Genomic DNA, 17,198 nt, shown 5'->3' on the forward strand with positions numbered 1-17,198 from the left:
TTCAGAATGAAAAGCTAGGAAGAAGTATTACCTTAACAGGTATCATCCTAGGCTTTTGCAATTTCATCCTCTCCTGTTTCTCCTCCCATTTCTCTGGTCATTTCTCAAACTCCTCTTTCAGTAGGATCTCCCTCTTCTCTCCACCCCTGACTGCAGATCTCCTACACTCCTCTCCTCTTTCTACACCTCTCTAGGTGACGACCTCCACAGTCAAAGCTTCCAGTACTATTTCTATAGCTGTCTCCCTCATGTCAACACCACCCTCTCTTGACCCACACATCCAGGCCAAGTTCAAACTTCTCCTTGCACAGCATCTTCAAAACCTAGACTTTTCCATTACAATAGTTAAAACTTTCATACATTTCTTCAATCTGCATTGACTAGTGCAACCTTTTCTTCTCCTGCCTTCTATGGCTCCATTCAGAAAGCTGGTATAAGCCTCTTCCTACCCCAAAATTTTGACCAGGTCATCCTTCTGAGTTCCTCCGCTGATTTATCTTCTCCATAGTAACAAAAAGCTTTATTTTAAAAGGAACTTAATTAAGTCTGTCCCTGCTTATCCACTTCTGATTTATTGTCACCCTCTAACCTCAACTTTGCAAAGGCAGTCTCCATAACCTGTTTGTCCACTTCTCCCATCACTTCGTTTTCTTCTCTGTTCCCCTTATGCCTAGCTTACAGTCTCCAAACAAGACTAAAGCCATTGTAATCAAGATTTCAGCCCCCTATAACGTGGCAATACAGTTTTAAGCCTCCATAGAGCTCCAGGTACAACCACAAAAATTGTACTGATTTAGAAACGGATTTAACTAAATCAGTGCAATCCTCATGTGAGCACTCTTAAAAATCAGTATGAGAATGGCTAATACTGATTTATCTTAATTCTTAAGTGGTATGGGACACAGATGCTCCTTTAAGTTTTCTAATTTGTAAAGGATACACCATCACACTAGTCAGGGAGTGTGCCAAATTTTAAAATAGGCATACTGACTTTTTTTAAAGTATGCTTTTTTTTATTTTTAAAGACAGCCCCTTTGCTTACATGCAGTAGGCTTGGGATTAATACCCATCCAAAAATGTCACCTACACGATCCCACCACAGTAATTTTGTGTGAAAAGGACAGTTCAGCCAGTCCTTTTCCAAGTTTTGACACGAACATCCTCTTCCAAGTTGCTTCATGATTTGGGTATTTAGGCAAGTGTGGTAGCAGCCCATTTTTTCAGTATTAGGATTGTGGAAGTTCAACTGGTAGTGCAGGAGCCAGACTGACAGCAGAGAAGGGGCACAGGCACAAGTAGTCTTCCTTTGTACACTTGCATAGTGGACAGCATGTCTACACAAGGAGCAGGAAAATCTTAATGGAGCTAGTTATTCCATGAGGCACAGATAGGACAATAGTCTTGCCTCCTTCCACATCAACCAGATTCATAGATCCTGGCCAGAAGGGACTACTATGATCATAGAATCAGAGTTGGAAGGGACCTCAGGAGGTCATCTAGTCCAACCCCCTGCTCAAAGCAGGACTAACCTCAGCTAAATAATCCCAGCAAGGGTTTTGTCAAGCCGCAGCTTAAAAACCTCTAAAATAGAGATTCCACCACCTCCCTAGGTAACCTATTCCAGTGCTTCACCACCCTCCTAGTGAAAAACTTTTCCCTAATGTCCAACCTAGACCTCCGCCACTGCAACTTGAGACCGTTGCTCCTTGTTCTGTCATCTGCCACCACTGAGAACAGCCTAGCTCCATTCTCCCTGGAACCCTCTTTCAGGTAGTTAAAGGCTGCTATCAAATCCCCCCTCATTCTTCTCTTCTGCAGACTAAACAAGCCTAGTTCCTTCAGCCTCTCCTCGTAAGTCTTGTGCTCCAGCCCCCTAATCATTTTTGTTGCCCTCCGCTGGACTCTCTCCAACTTGTCCATATCCTTTTTGTAGAGGTGGGGCCCAAAACTGGACACAATACTCCAAATGCAGCCTCACCAATGCCTAATAGAGGGGAATAATCACTTCCCACGATCTGCTGGCAATGCTCCTACTAATGCAGCCCAATAGGCCATTAGCCTTCTTGGCAACCAGGGCACACTGCTGACTCATATCCAGCTTCTTATCCACTGTTACCCCCAGGTCCTTTTCTGCAGAGCTGCTGCCTAGCTTGTCGGTCCCCAGTCTGTAGCTGTGCATGGGATTCTTCCGTCCTAAGTGCAGGACTCTGCACTTGTCCTTGTTGAACCTCATCACATTTCTTTTGGCCCAATCCTCTTCCTATATGATAATTTGGTCTGACCTGTATAACACAGGCCATAGAACTATCACAAAATAATTTTTAGAATGTACCTTTAAAAAGAAAAACATCCAGAGAATGAGCATCAGCATGAATGAGTGGGGTGTAAAGGGGAGCAAGCACTGTTTTGAAATGTGCATCCCAGGTACTTATAGCATTCTGGCTACATTAGGCAGGAAGCATGTGTAGTTCATCCCTTCTTCCTCCTCCATGGCCCTATGCACACAACATACTGCTGCAGTCTAAGTCAGAATAGTCCCGGCTCCAGACAAATAGCTTTAAAAATATATTGTTTTGGGTAAACAAAATCTGCTGTGTTCTTCCAACCCACAAAACATAGCCAGTTGCACTCCATGTTACTTTTACATGAAATCAAATTCCAGGGGAAAGTGACTAGTGCAAGAAATGTTTTCTTGTCAGTTCACTATTTAGTATTAGTATAACATAGCTCAAAAGACTTATCAAACTGGGCCAAATTCTACCTATGCACTACCAATAAATATGATTGCAGGAATTAGAGCTGCATCAGAGTAATAGAAAACACAGAAAACAGCAGAGTGATGGCAGTCCAATATCTTATATTAAAAAACAAGAGAACAGAGATTGTTTCGTTTGAATATTTTAATAGCTGCATTGCCTTCACAGCACAATTAAATGCAATCTATAAGATTCACGTCTCGTTACAAATGTTTGTCAATTTCCCCCCCCAGAAATATCTTTCTTACATCCTGACATATGCACCAAATGCACTATATAAAAAAAAACCTCATTCAGCACGAGAGAAACAGCAGACATCATTCATGTAAACATCTTTCTTTAAGAGTTATCCATTGTTTTAGAGGTCATAAATAAACCTAATGATGTTCAATAAGGCTCATAGTTCTAGTACAAATGTCATAAAACACCTATCAAGTTCTATATACAAGCTAATTATTGTGGGGTTAACTTTTCAATTCACACATAAGCTTACCCCCAGACTGTGGATTCTATAGCATATCTCAGAATTTAGAGACAGAACAATTATGGCCTAAAAAGTATGAAAATAGCAGAAGACTGAGCAGAAACCATCAGAGTTGGTAGCTGAGACCACTGGAACTGTTTCCAGTCTCAGTTTTAATTAACTCAGTACAGTAGTTATTTTGAAATAAAATTACAGTTGAAAAAGTTTCATAGGAGAAGACGGACTGGAGTGTTTAATACACATAATTTAGGGACAATTGAAAGGTATGTCAAAGATGTGATGGGCAACATTACTGAAATTATGACTCATATGCAATGCTACATACATATTTTCTCTCAATAGCTGATATGCCTGTTAGCTACCTTAAGATAATATGCTGCATCTCCACATTCTTAAAAATTTCATGTACTTGGTTTCAGTAATACTCAGATCTTACAAAAAAAGACACCCTTGTGAATCTGATTTCAAATAGAGGGGAACTTTTTTTTTTTAAATATATTCATTCCATCATGAAAATATTTCATGTAAACATATATTTACATACAAACACTTTAAAATTGTGAAAAGGGTTTCCCACACCTGTGGTTTTATGGCTTGAATATCAGCGCTTTCAATTTATATACCTAGTTCTTTTGAAAAACTAATTCAATGTGCATCCAAAAGCAGAAATCCTTCAAAATTAGCAGCTCTGGTAAGTGAGATGTAGGAAAAATATCCCACAGACACTACCTTAATGCGTTTGTTTTCCTTCTTGAATGTCAATCTTAAAAATAATAAAATTAAACTACTTCTCCTCTCTGAACATCTTCATGCAAATACATCTTAATTCGTGTGTGATAATCATAATTAAACAGTGTATCCCAGCCCCCAAGGCCAGACAAAATATTTGTTTTGGACATGGACATCACTAAAACTATTTATATAAATCGCCACAGAGCCCCTCTGCCCCCCCCCCACCCCCAATCTCACGTACACAAACCTTTTCCACTTGTTAGAAAGGTTTTCTCCTGCAAGAGAGGGTTTGTAGAAAAAACAATGTTCAGGTAAGACAAGGGAATTAAAAACCCAGCCTTCTATACACCAATAAATAAACTGCTCTATTGCAAGATAGAGATCAAAGGTTTAAAAAGGCAAATTACGCTACTATTAGAGAATATCAAAATATTATCATTACCATCACAAATGGCATGTATGTAAATCTCAGTTGCACAGAAATGCCTAGGCCATAAAAACAGTAACACTGAAATCTGCTTACTAAAAGTGAATGATCTACCTTTTTTCATTTTCTGTCTAATCTTTTGGCATCTTTGCATATGATGCAGAATAAGATAAAAGCTACCAAAGAATATCACGCTGCCTTGTATAAAATATTTAGTCAAACCTTCAGATAAGACTGGTGCAACTCTGGCTAATTTTAAAGCTGCTACAAGTAACACAGTCAAACTTAGTTAGTATGCAAGAAACTTATTTCTAACACCGAATGAGAGGTTATGATGCAACAGCATGAACAAATCCCTGGTTGTCCAGTTTTCAGTACAAAGGTAGTGCATAGATCAAAGTTTCTATTTCAGTTTGATGAACTGAGAATTTGCCTGCATTTCACTTCTGCTGGGCAGCCTGGAAGGCTCTCAATTCCACCTGGTACCATTCTGGTGCTTCTGGCCCATTCTGTCCGGTGGGATTGTGATCATATCCATAAGCCACTGTTAGTTCTTCATCCTTCTCCACAGCCCTGATGGTGCGTATACACTTGATTGGCCCAAAACGAGGATGAACAAACCTAAACAATGAGAAGTATGCACCGTAAATCTTAGCCCTTTAATAAACAATATTTTTACTAAACCATCAATTGTAAATTCATGACTCCCTGTCACACACAGAGTTTGTCTTTTTTTAAACCCTCTAATTAATATTTAGGCCATCAAATCTGTCTTGTGTCTCTAAGAGTTGTTTGGCACATAGCAGTATTTATGAAACCTTGATAAGCATGAATCTTAAGAATTTGTTCAAGGGCTTGAGGGTGATCTGACTTCTCTGGAAGGAGTTACTGCTTTGAACTTCAAGAGTGACTCAAGATTAAAAATGCTTCAAATATTGCATCATGCTTCATCAAAAAAAAAAACAACTTGGAAACTATGACTGGGGTATTCTCAATATATCCTGTAAGTTGCTTATGGTCTCAAAAAAATTAGTCACCAATTTGTGCAGGGCTTACAACGCACCATATGGTAAATACCTTCATAACAGGAAAACAATGATTATTATTTGCAACAGGGGAAGTCACTCATCTATATTTATCCAGTACAGGTTATTTACTAAATGTCTTACAAGAGCACACTTCTGCTCATCTTCTCTAGGGACTCTCTGTAAGCAAGGCAGTTTTATTTAAAGGGACAACATAGATTTGCATCTGTGAATGTCCTACCCATTACAGTTGTAAGAAAGAAAAGAGTAATATAACTTATTTAAAAAAAAAAAAAAAAGGTTAAAAATAGTTTTGGGTACTGCTGACTGTTTATGGGAAACAGTGAAATCTATACTAAGTGCTGTCAAAGTAAAATTTTTAAAAATTGACAAAAAATGAGAAGTAGTTTGTTTGTTTTTTTTCCAGTGTCCCTTTAACATAATGCAGAAATTATTGATGGGATATGCAGAATTCGCTCAGGACATGTGAAAGAGTAGTTATGAGTTTTTTTTTTAATCCCCCCTTCCTTTATGTACTGCTTTTTGTCAAGGTAGATTGTTAATTTAGTTTAATATTTAATTTAATATTGAACTTATTGAATCAGATTCTAAGGATGATCATCTCGTCTGGCCTCCTATAACAGAGGCCACAGAATGCCCCCCAAAAGGATTCCTGTTTGAACTAGAATGCATTGTTAAACATTTGTGCCATATTTCCAATCTGAATTTGTCTAGTCAACTTCCAGCCATTGGATATTTTATACCATTGTCTGCTAGCTGATGAGCCCTCTTCTCAAATTCTGTTCCCCCCATGTTGGTACCTAAAGACTGTGATCAAATCACCTCTGAACTTTCTCTTTATTAAGCTAGATCAACTGAGCTCGAGTCTAATCACTATATGGCATGTCTTTCAATCCTTTATTCATTCTCAGTGCTCTTTTCTGAATCCTCCCCAATTTAACAACATAATTACATATATTTTCAGCCAAGCTCACAAAGGTCTTACACTCAACAACATTTCTCTATTTGTTTTTAATATAATGATTTTTTAACATCAATGCTGATCGCTGCATATGATACACTGTCCAAATTTTCAAGGAATCTTCTAAGAATTAATGGCCAGACCCTATTGATGTTGGGGGAAAATCAGGGACATGTGAAGCCCCTGCCTGCTCGTTAGCACAGCCACAGCCCCAAGTGCCTCTGCAACTGTCTACAGACCAGCAAATTTATTGATGGCACCCATTAACACTTGCCAGCATAACAGTACTCTGATTTTATCTCTGCCCATTCTCCCAACAGAATTTAAAATGTGGACACTCTGAATAACTTCTCAGATAGGAAGTGGGGGAGGAATGTGGGTGTGCACATAGCTGCTGGCATGCAGAGGAGAATGGAGGACCCTGCTGTGGATGGAAGGGAGAATACAGGCCACCCAGAACCCCTGCCATGTGGAAGGAAGGAGAAACCTGAAACAGGTGGCATAAAACCTCTGGCGAGGGAGACTTGGGACCCTGATATGAGATAAAAGAGGAATGGGGGCCACAAAGAGCCACTGGTGTGAGAGGGAGGAAGTTGCCAGGAGTCCCTGAAACAGAAGGGGATAGGAGGGTAGCACACAGGGAGCTTGTGGCGGGAATAGAGGGATAAAAGGAACCCTTGTGTGAAATAAGTTTGGCGTTTACAAGCTACAAAGCACATGCACTCACCATATTGTTTTAAAATACATATCTCCTTACACATATGTAGACGTCAAGCAGTTTTTCAGCTTATTTTTGAGGCTTCATGTTTCAAAATGTTGCTCTGTAAAACATAACTCTGTCCAATGCTAGAAGACGACAGACATGGCCCTATTCTTGGACAGCAAAGATTTATGTTTCAGCCAAGGACACTGTATTTTGTTTATCTGAGAATCAATGGTCAGACACTGAAATTCATAACAAACATGCAATATAACTCCAAGCCTGAACCTGCCCTCTAAAAATTTAGAGATGTTGAGCACCTGCAATGCCCACTTGGTGCAAGTCTCAGCCCCAATACACAGAGACTGCGTGTGAACCTGAATAAAGACTCTTGGATCCAGAGAGTACATCCAGCAATCTCAAAATATTGTACAAGCATAGCCCACTATAGTGCAGCAGTGTCTCTTCTGCAGCATTTGGTCTGAAAGACAGGCTCATACTTACGTGTCATAGATGCAATTAGGAGTGAAAGAGTGGTTGGCCTTATGGCCCAGCGAGGCACAATACTTGGCGGCATGGTTGTAGGGCTCCGGCACATCTATGACTGTTTCATCATCCAGGGATATTGTGTTTTCATTGAGGGCCCAGTCTCTGCTGTCCACCTGATTTGCAAGGTAAAAAACCCAGTGTGTGTGTTGTCACTGTATTTATTTATTTATTTATTTTTTTAAAGTTCCAGTATTCATGCTCCAATAAACTCAGGAAAAAAATTTTTTTTTTTTTTGGGAAAAGTAATACAAGTAAAAGTAACTGTTCATGAATTTGTTCTTAAATTTTCCCAAGATTTATTTCCTTTCAATTTCTTATTAAATCCAATGGGTAGAAAAATCTTATTACAAGAAAATCGTTCAAAAGGAGCAATGAAAATTCAGACTGGCTTCCTCCTCCCCCACTTACCTCCTGATGTGTAATTCGCACTCCATTGTAAAAGGACATAACCGTGCTAGATCCTGCTGCTATTTTAGAAAATAATCCTTCACCAGCACTGGAAATGAGAGATACATCAACATATATTCTAGAAAATGAAAAGGATAGAAATTGGATATTTTCTCATCACGTTTGCAATTCTCTACACACTACTACTACAGCTACTGGTGCAGAGGTTAGTAGTTCATGCCCTTTAGAAAAGAACCCAAAACCTAATAACGTTTTATTATTAGAGAAACAGGAGGACTTTTCTTAGGACTTAATTCTTAGGAAAAAGAAGTCACTTATTTAATTTTAGTGCTCAGATGATGATACATTTTCTAATCTCCCTCTAATGATTAAACATGCAGGGTACTTCATGAGCTGTCTAACTGAAATTCAGTGGGACTATTCATGTGTGTAAGGACTAACTCACCTGAGAAAGCATTCTCAGGATCATGCCCTGGATCTCCCTGTTTCTAAACAACAGAATCTTTTACTAATCACACATTTAGATGTTCATAATACCAGAAAAGGAGGATTACCATCAGGAGAGGTGTACAGCAAAACCTAAAGTGAATGGGATTAAGGCAGTGAAGACACAAGCAGTTCTATATGCTGTACCCCGAGAAATATAAAAAAGTGTGGTTAGTGACTGACTGGAATCCAGCATTCTGTAGAGAAACATGGCCTGTCAACAGTAGAGGTTTGAAATGGACAGTCTCTCCTTTCCCCAGGGCTTTCTATTCATTACTCAGTAAATACAATCCTGCTCACTTTATTCTAGTCAACAAGACTACTCAGATGAGCAGAATTTGACCCAACCTGAATCATCATGCTTGGCATACATGTCAATTTGAGACTAATTCTGTGTTCAGAAAAAGGGAATTGTGTATTTGTGACAGTTCCAACAAGCTGCTGAGCACCCTGAACTTCCCATGTACCCTTGTAGGATTGGACCCTTAATGAAGAGTTCTGGATTTCACTGAACGTGACTTTGCAGCTGTGGTGGGTTTTTTTTAAAGCCGCTTTGAAGATTCTATCCAGAAGTACATTATGTCCATGTTCTGTCTACCAGAGTGCCAGTTTTTCCATGCAAATCCAAAAGAAACTTCAATTCAATTAAGTCTATGCTCCACATCAGTCAAGTTAAAGGCCCAACCTCGCAAACCCTTACACACCCGACTAGTCCTGCAATTGTTCCTATGAGTAAGGGTTTGCAGGATCAGGTCCCTAAATGCACAGCAGACCAAGAAGTTTACTGAAAGTTTTTAAATGGGAAAAAAAAGTTCTACCTCTCTGACTCGTAAGGATCAGGAAGAAGTGCATTTGTAGAAATGCAAGATGAAGTAGATTTATCAAAACTGTATACTGGGCCTAAAAATAAATCAATACAGGAATTAAATTAATGGACAATATTAAAAGCATTTGTCTCTCTTGTTAGAGGGACATGCATTCGAGACATTCAAAAGCAAATTAAGTCTGAAAGAATGTGATGCATAAAAAGAAACGTACTTAAAAATTATACAGCCACACTGCTAACAAAATACCTGAATCCTCAGCCAATTACTCCTTGATTTCTCTCTTCCCAGATTATTAAAAATAGTATATTTTATATACAAGAGGGTTTTTTTTTTATTATTGTTAAATAAGAGGATCTCTTTTTGATTATTAAAATTAGGGCCCAGTTTGTTCAAAAGTGACTAATGATTTGGGTGCCCAACTTGGACACCTTCAATGGGCCTGAGCACCACTCTGAAAATTAAACCCCTTTAAAGTCTCAAAATGGACACCCAAAACTAATCATCGTTTTTGACAATCTTGGCCTAGTTCTTCTCTCTCTCACACCCCCCCCCTCCCCCATAGTTCCAAGATTGTTCAGCAAAGAGCCAATATCAAATAATCTTAAACACTAGACTAGCTACAGTAATTTATTTCCTGCCATGATTAAACCACCCAAAGGGATAGTTTTATGTAAATTATATTACATACTTGTATAATCAACTGTCTGATACTTATTTTTGGACAAAATTAAGATGCAGGTGGAAAAGGCAGGGAAAGAGTGGAATACTTGAAAGTTTGATAAAAAGCTGTTGTCCACAGCAACCAAGTAAAATGGTTCTCTTCTTTCAGCTTTACACATAGAGTAGTTGTACCCTATTTACAAAGCACAAATTGTACTCTCTCACTCAGCGGGATTTTCTTTTTAATTGCGCTATGCAAAGATTTCTCTGTGCTACACTATCGACAATGTTTAAAAATAAAAGGTCACAGCCATCCTCTGGCCTGTTCCTCTCCTCCCCCCCTTTTCCTAATGTTTAGGTTCTTATTTCCAGACTGTTTAATAAGTACATCTATCTTTGTGGCACAAAGATAACAGTGCTAGGACAGTTCATATTTATACTAATGACTGTCTTGTTCACAACTGGAATAACACCTAAAGAAAGCCAGACCCGAACACCCCAAAACATCAAGGAGTTGATTCACCATAGCCCTACACCCTGCATAATCATTTACCCCAGTAGATAATTGGTGTAAGATGCTATCATTCTTACATTTAGCATTTTACATCCACAAACTGGTGTAAATGACTACACAACTCAGGGGACAATGGTGAATCAGATTCACACTTACTTATTGAATCAAACCCATTAATCCTGATGTCTATGTCCCATGCTCCCTATTAGCACAATATCTAATGGCACCAACAATGCTAGTCCTCATTTACACAAACCCAGTAGACAGCAATACGTTTAGGACTGAATCATGACACTTCCTTGCTTTTTGTTTGTTTGTCCGTTTTAACAATACATGTGTCAACCCAAGAGTCGTTATCAGCTAATTTTCCAGCTGGCATAGGGAAGAAAGTGATAAGAGTGCAATTTAGGGACTGTTCCTCAGCCTTCCCTCTCCCATTAGAAGCTTCCACAGCATTTCTCCATTTTTCAGAGTAGTGGAGAGCGCTGTAAATACAGAACACACACGAGGACTTTTATAAGTTAGGTAGGGGAGTGTATGTAACAGAAAATCTGGTGTTCTCCCTAATAATCGATTCCTCCTCCCCAGTCAGACCTTACAAATCCTCCATGGGAATATTCAGAAACTGTGGACTGAGGTGAAGAAAGAAGCTGAGGCACACAGACCAAAGAGATCATATTTTTTGTCAGAATACAAGCTGTGCGTCAATTGAACTTACTGCCTGGTACCAGCTCAAAGTGTGGCTTCCCCTCCTCTACAGATGTAACAGTTGCCAGTTTTGCTTCTATCATTTCTCCATCTATGAATCTTCCATAATACGCAGTCTTCCCATCAGGGTACACATACGCTATTTTCTCTCCAGTCATCTCCCCTTCTTCATTCACTTCTCCTATAAGGCTGCCTCCATCCTGAGTGTGTGCGCAAAAGAAAAGAGTTTTTAGTGATAAATATATTATAAAGAGATGACTATAAAAATAAAGTGTTGGAGAAGTTCCTTGATGTAATTAACTGACATGGTTAAAATTAGTTACTTAGGAACCTACATAGCCTTGATTAAAATAAGACATTTATTCCAAACCAAGAGTGTCCACAAACAGTGAAACAACAAAACTGTGAATTAAAACTCATTTCATTATTTCAGTGCCAGGAGTAATTCCAATCGATGGAGATATACCAGAATAAAACTGATGTGGGATCTGAATTAGGTCTTCTGTCCGTCTTGTAGGTAAGTAGAAACCACAAGGACTTCCCTTCCACTTAAAATAAACATTGAGATTTCAAAGAAGCATGGGTAGCAGACCTAGGCAGCAACCACACTAAAAACCTAATGCAAAACTGCCTTGTTACATGGTTCAGTGCCCGGGCAGGTGAAGAAGGTGCTGCTTTGTATTCAGCACAGCTGCTTTATATATTGCTATGTGATGGTACATCAGAGGACTGGAGCCTATAAAGCATTATGGATGTATACGGGGGCCATGGGAAGTAATAAGGAGTGGAGCCGGAAGGCATGAACTGAGTAAGAAAGCTGTAATGGATATAATGAGAGAAGAGACCAGAGGGGAAGGCAATGACTTTGGGGGAGGGGAAAGGGAAGAATGCGGGGGGGAGGGGAAATCAAGAAAACTGGAGATATAGTGAGAGTGAAATACCAAAACCCCAGAAAGAGTGCCTTGTCAGTTGCAGACTTTGAATCACCACTTCCAGCGTTCAGGTGGAAAGAAGTGGCAGGAGCAATAAATAAGATCAGTCCTCTTATTTTTCTTTCCTTTTGCTCAGGTGAGTTGAAGAGAGTTCAGAGTAATTATTTCTTCTGCTACCAATGCTTCCAAACAGCAAAAAAACAGCAAAAAACAACTTCTAAAGTTTTCCAAGGAAAAGACACCTAAACATTCCATCTCCTGTTGACAGCTCCCAGCAGTGTAAGCCCCCTTCCCTTTTCAATTCTTCTTTCTTCCTCCCCAACCCCATCATTTCAGTCTGAGATTCTGTTGCTGTGCCAATGTCAGTCCAGAGCTCCCTACGAGAGCTTACCTACTGAATACCAAGGAGCTTAAACAGATAACACACAACTGATGGTAAATTTTGCTCCTCCTAGCCCCAAAATTACAGCTCTGATTTTGGAGCGACTTCTCCTAGGCTTTGGCTTAACCCCTGCTGGCAGCAGGAATTCCATACAGAGAGGAACACTGGATTATGTACAATACCATACTGCCCACTACAATGGTGAAAGAGTTTCTAAGGCCTAGTCTTCATGACAAAACTAACCACGTTTAAACATGGGTATGGTTTCACGATGTTACATGTTTTCTGTCCACACTGGTATGAATAAACTAAGTTATAACATGTTTTGACAACACTTGTTTAAACAGTTATTTTTGGAGGAAATATGACATTTTAGAGATCACTTTTCATCCTAGATTCTGTCATGACAATTAATGTTGGCCAGATTACTGGGAATGAACTTTCCAGGACCTGCAAGAGAGTTCTATCATTAGGAAACTGAAGGAACAGTATGCGACTTTCACGGCCAGTTGTATTTAATTTTTTGCTTTTACTTGCATTCTGTTCTTTATCACTGACAATTGCTATTGGTATTTCCCTGAGCCTCAAAAGTAGTTTTAGCTACTACTGTCCAATGTGAAAATTAAGTAAATTAGGTTTTTTAATTCCTCTAAGAAATACCCAATGGTCACAGTGTTTGAGAGAATCTAAATAACTCAATATGCATACATTTGTAACACAGAAGGACACTGCCTCTTGCCTAGAGAGAATGCAATTTACTGGGTAGATAATTGCATACAGAAGTCTTCCACTCCAACAGTGCCTTTTATTTTCCAAGCCCATAGTTCTCAGGACCTTTGGTGGTATGCTACCTTTGGTCACTTCAGGCTGTACTTAGCACTTACTCAGGCAAAATTTCTACTGACTTGAGTGAGGAGTGCTGAATAGGTCTATCCATGAGTAAAAATAGAATAAACACTATTGTACTGTCTGTCGTTTAGCACAATTTAAAAGTTACATTTTAGAATATTCCCTAGACAAAGATTCTCACAGAACAGTCCCAGCATTTACTTAGAGACAAAAACAGAAAACCCTTGCTATTTTCTGGAACTAGGTACTTAGTTTTTTCCCCTTAAAGGATCCCTCAGAGGGAATAAAACTTATTTTCTAGGCCTAATTCATGGAGCCAACTCTAGCACAATGTCTTGCAGAAACAAGAAAGAAGCTTCCTCCTTAGGCCACACGGTAGCAACATTGCAGCCCATGTGGCTCCTGCGCCCTTCTTTTATTCTCCAATAAAGAAAGCAGGAGATCAGGCTTACCAGGTAATATATCCAACACACTCCATGTCGAATATTATCTTTGTACTGCCCTTTGAATATCAGTCGTCCATCAATGTCATATTCCTGAGCAGGTCCATTAAGTTCTCCATCCACATATGTGCCATGAAGAACCCCTCCATCCTCGTAAGTGTAGAGTCCCTGGCCTTGGAGAGCATCGTCCACATAATATCCTTCCAGTGTGCTGGTACAAAAAGAAAGACAAATGGTGCAACAGTCCCCCTCTTTTAAACAGAATTCTTGAGAACCAAACAAAACCAAATTGAACAGTATACTCAATGTGGAATCAAAGAAATAAGCATTACATTTATTAATAGAATGCTTGGCCTGAAACTGGTCATAGAAGGCCTGGCCTGAAGTTGTAGCCTGAAACTGAAATAGAAGCCCCAGGCTAAACCATTAACAGAATGCCTCAACTGAAATTAGGATAAAGATGTTAAAATCCCACAAGAGGTCTCTGAACCACACCCAAGAGGCAAGTCTCTGTTATGAGCCTTAAGCCTTATTGAAGTCTGAACAGACTTCAACTGTTTTGATAAGTACCAGTACCTGCCCCCCTTTGTCTTACTGGCCCCATAGAAACTTACTCCATACAAATTAGCATTTGAACAGGTATTAGGTAACCACCCATCTTCCGGTGTTAGCCAGGGTCCCTGAAAACCTGATTATATAATCAAGTGACTCATTGGGCGTTCCTGTGAGGGCATCTGGTGTGCCCCACTGTGCATTGTGATTGTCTTTCCTGTTAAGTATAAACTGTTAATCAAATTCCACTATACGATCAACATGTAAATAAACCTAAGCAACCCCTATATAAGTCTTTTGTATCTGGTAGCCAGGTGAAGTACATTTGCCCAGCATCCAGACATGCTGCTTGACTTCCCTATAGCCACCTGGGTTTTCCCTATGGCTATAGTATTCCCCATAGCTATGGTTATGTGATTGTGTGTGTCACCATTAAAGCTGCACCCGATCCAACTCTAAAATGTAGCAATGTGATTCTTTTCCACGACATCAGTACAAACCTTACACTCTGCTAAAATTCTGGGCCGCATATTGTATATCATTTAAAAATCCCAAATAAAAAACATTATTTTAAAAAGTTTATCTCCACTGAATTCTCTAGCTAAATAACACTTATATTGTACTTGCATTGTCAAAGCACTTTACAGATGTTAACTAATCATTCCATTGTACTGATACAGCATTCTTGATCCATACTTCTACATTTTCCCCATTTTATACACACAGTAAGTGAAGAAGAGGTGAAGTGATTTACCCAAGGCCAAAGAGGGAATTATTGTCAGGAGCAGATTGCTTTTGGATTAGAATTCTCTCCCTTCTAACCCTGCTGTGTCAACAGGACTTCTCCTATAGACATAACTCCGCCTTCCTGAGAGGTGGTAGCACCTACACCAACAGGAGAAGCTCTCCTGTCAGTGTAGACTAGCAGCTGCACCAGTGTAAATGCAGACGAGCCTTAACATACTACCAGCCGGGTATTAGTTCATGTCAACAGTGTACTTAACAGCAGTCCGTACCAGATTTGCCAGGATTACTGTCTTCATTTTGGTATTATATAGATTATATACAGAGCTATTAAAAAGGAATTTACTTTGTCAAGCAGAACTCCTACAGCATTTTGCTAGTGAATTGTTGATTTCACCTCACTTTTGTCTTGCAATGCCTTTAAAAGAGCAGCAACTATATTCTGTAGAATATGCTGTAATTTATTTCCTTTTTTAGAAAACAAGGTTAAGAGAAATTTAACTAGGGATTACAAAAAAAAGTTCATTTTTATAATGTCCCTTTCCTTGCAAGCTAAAACTGTTTTTTTTTTAAAGAAAATGTCCACTTTGCCTCAAGATATTTAATTAACATATTAACTTAACTACTTAATGTCTAATGGTATTGTCATTGCATTTTAAGATAAATTATGTAGACATCTATGGTAAAAGCCTAAATTGTCTATCTGGGAATATAAGGCTCTGTATGTGCCAGAAGACTTCAGATATTTGCCTTATTGTTGTTGGACATGGGCTTCATTAAAGTAACTCAAGTTTTTAAAGTTTTTCCTCTTCTACAGAGTTTTGTCCCTCTGTAAGAAAGGTGCTTTTGCTGATACAACACAAAAGCAAGATGCCCATAACTCAATATTTCAGATCACACTAGGACTTAGAGTTAATCTGCAAAAGGAAATGAACCTGTTCATTCCAAATGTCAGTTGAGGGAAGATGAAAGAAAAGCCATTGTGGACAAACATGGTTTGGCTGCTGAAGTGGACAAAGTCAAACTTTTTTCAACAATAAGCACACGGTGACAGTTGTTGTCAACCACAGGCCGTTTTCCTCATGTATGAGGTGTTAGTTTCCCCTGCTTGTTTCAAGCTCCAGTAAAAAAACAACTTCAGAAATCTTTCTGGTAAGCAAACATGCAAGGAATACCTGAATTTTAAGAATGTAAGCTCTGCAAGGGAGTCACCTTCATGTTGTGTCAAACATATTTTCAGCAATTTAATAAATTAAAATGTTAAAGCCCCATGTCATTGACATTACAACAGCTCTGGGTGTGTGTGGGGGGGAAGGGGGGGGGAATTTACCTCCACCCCTCCCCATTTTTCCTGTACTCCAACTAAAGTGTCTGGGATTTCTCTTTACAACCTAAAAATGCCTACTCCCACCCTCAGTCTCTATGCTCAGTGATGCCTCAAGCTTTTCCACTATTATAAATTCCCATACAAAGAGGCCTTGTAAACTCTCCCTTTTGTAACACTGTTCTCAGCACATGGTAGAAAAGGGCCAGTTTAGAAAATGTTTCTAGTTTCATGGAGAACAGCAGCTGTAGTTCAATGCTACCCAAAGCTTTTCTGCATTACACCACAGATTTTGCAAAACATGCTCAAAGGTTAGCATGAAAGTAAAAGTACCAGACACAAAATGTTGAGTATGCTGGAGTTGAAGTTTCCTTCTTTCCAAAATCAGAGGGTCAATTTTCTACAAAATGATGATTTGATCCAACCTCTCTCACTTCTCTAAATAATCAACAGAGAAAGGACAGCAACGCTGACAATGAACCAAAAGGTTTACTTCTGCTAAATACCCAAGTGCTTGTTTGGACCATTTTATTACCCCCTTCAAAAAGAATGGGAACATTTGCAACATTGCCTATGGGCCCTAACCAGCATTTGGTAGGAACAACCTACTGCTAAACAGTAGAGCTACAGTTCAGTTGTCAGCCTTCGCTGGCAGGACTGCAATGGAAACTGGCTGTGGAAGAAACATGTCTGGGCTAAGCCAAAAACAATTAA

The 17,198-nt window shown here is 39.2% G+C and overlaps 1 protein-coding gene across 7 annotated transcripts in view; it reads right to left on the bottom strand.

Moving 5' to 3' along the window:
- Positions 1-3,717: 3,717 nt before the first annotated feature.
- SETD7 (SET domain containing 7, histone lysine methyltransferase) overlaps positions 3,718-17,198 on the bottom strand; it is a 77,236-nt gene continuing 63,755 nt past the window's right edge. For 2 of the 7 annotated variants that reach the window (XM_067568012.1, XM_067568011.1), the window contains 6 exons: positions 13,874-14,075; positions 11,269-11,458; positions 9,368-9,449; positions 8,064-8,181; positions 7,611-7,768; positions 3,718-5,020 (listed from right to left, as the gene is read on the bottom strand). In XM_067568012.1, the coding sequence (XP_067424113.1) occupies positions 4,840-5,020; positions 7,611-7,768; positions 8,064-8,181; positions 9,368-9,449; positions 11,269-11,458; positions 13,874-14,075 (931 nt within the window). In that variant the 3' untranslated portion in view covers positions 3,718-4,839. Of the gene's footprint in view, positions 5,021-7,133; positions 7,275-7,610; positions 7,769-8,063; positions 8,182-9,367; positions 9,450-9,474; positions 11,036-11,268; positions 11,459-13,873; positions 14,076-17,198 lie in introns of those variants that run through there. The other 5 variants (XR_010923660.1, XR_010923659.1, XR_010923658.1 and 2 more) reach the window with 5 other exon arrangements.

This window comes from Emydura macquarii, unplaced genomic scaffold, assembly GCF_026122565.2.
Source record: "Emydura macquarii macquarii isolate MOO-44397 ecotype Brisbane River unplaced genomic scaffold, CSIRO-AGI_Emac_v2 contig_2834, whole genome shotgun sequence".
Classification (NCBI taxonomy): domain Eukaryota; kingdom Metazoa; phylum Chordata; order Testudines; family Chelidae; genus Emydura; species Emydura macquarii.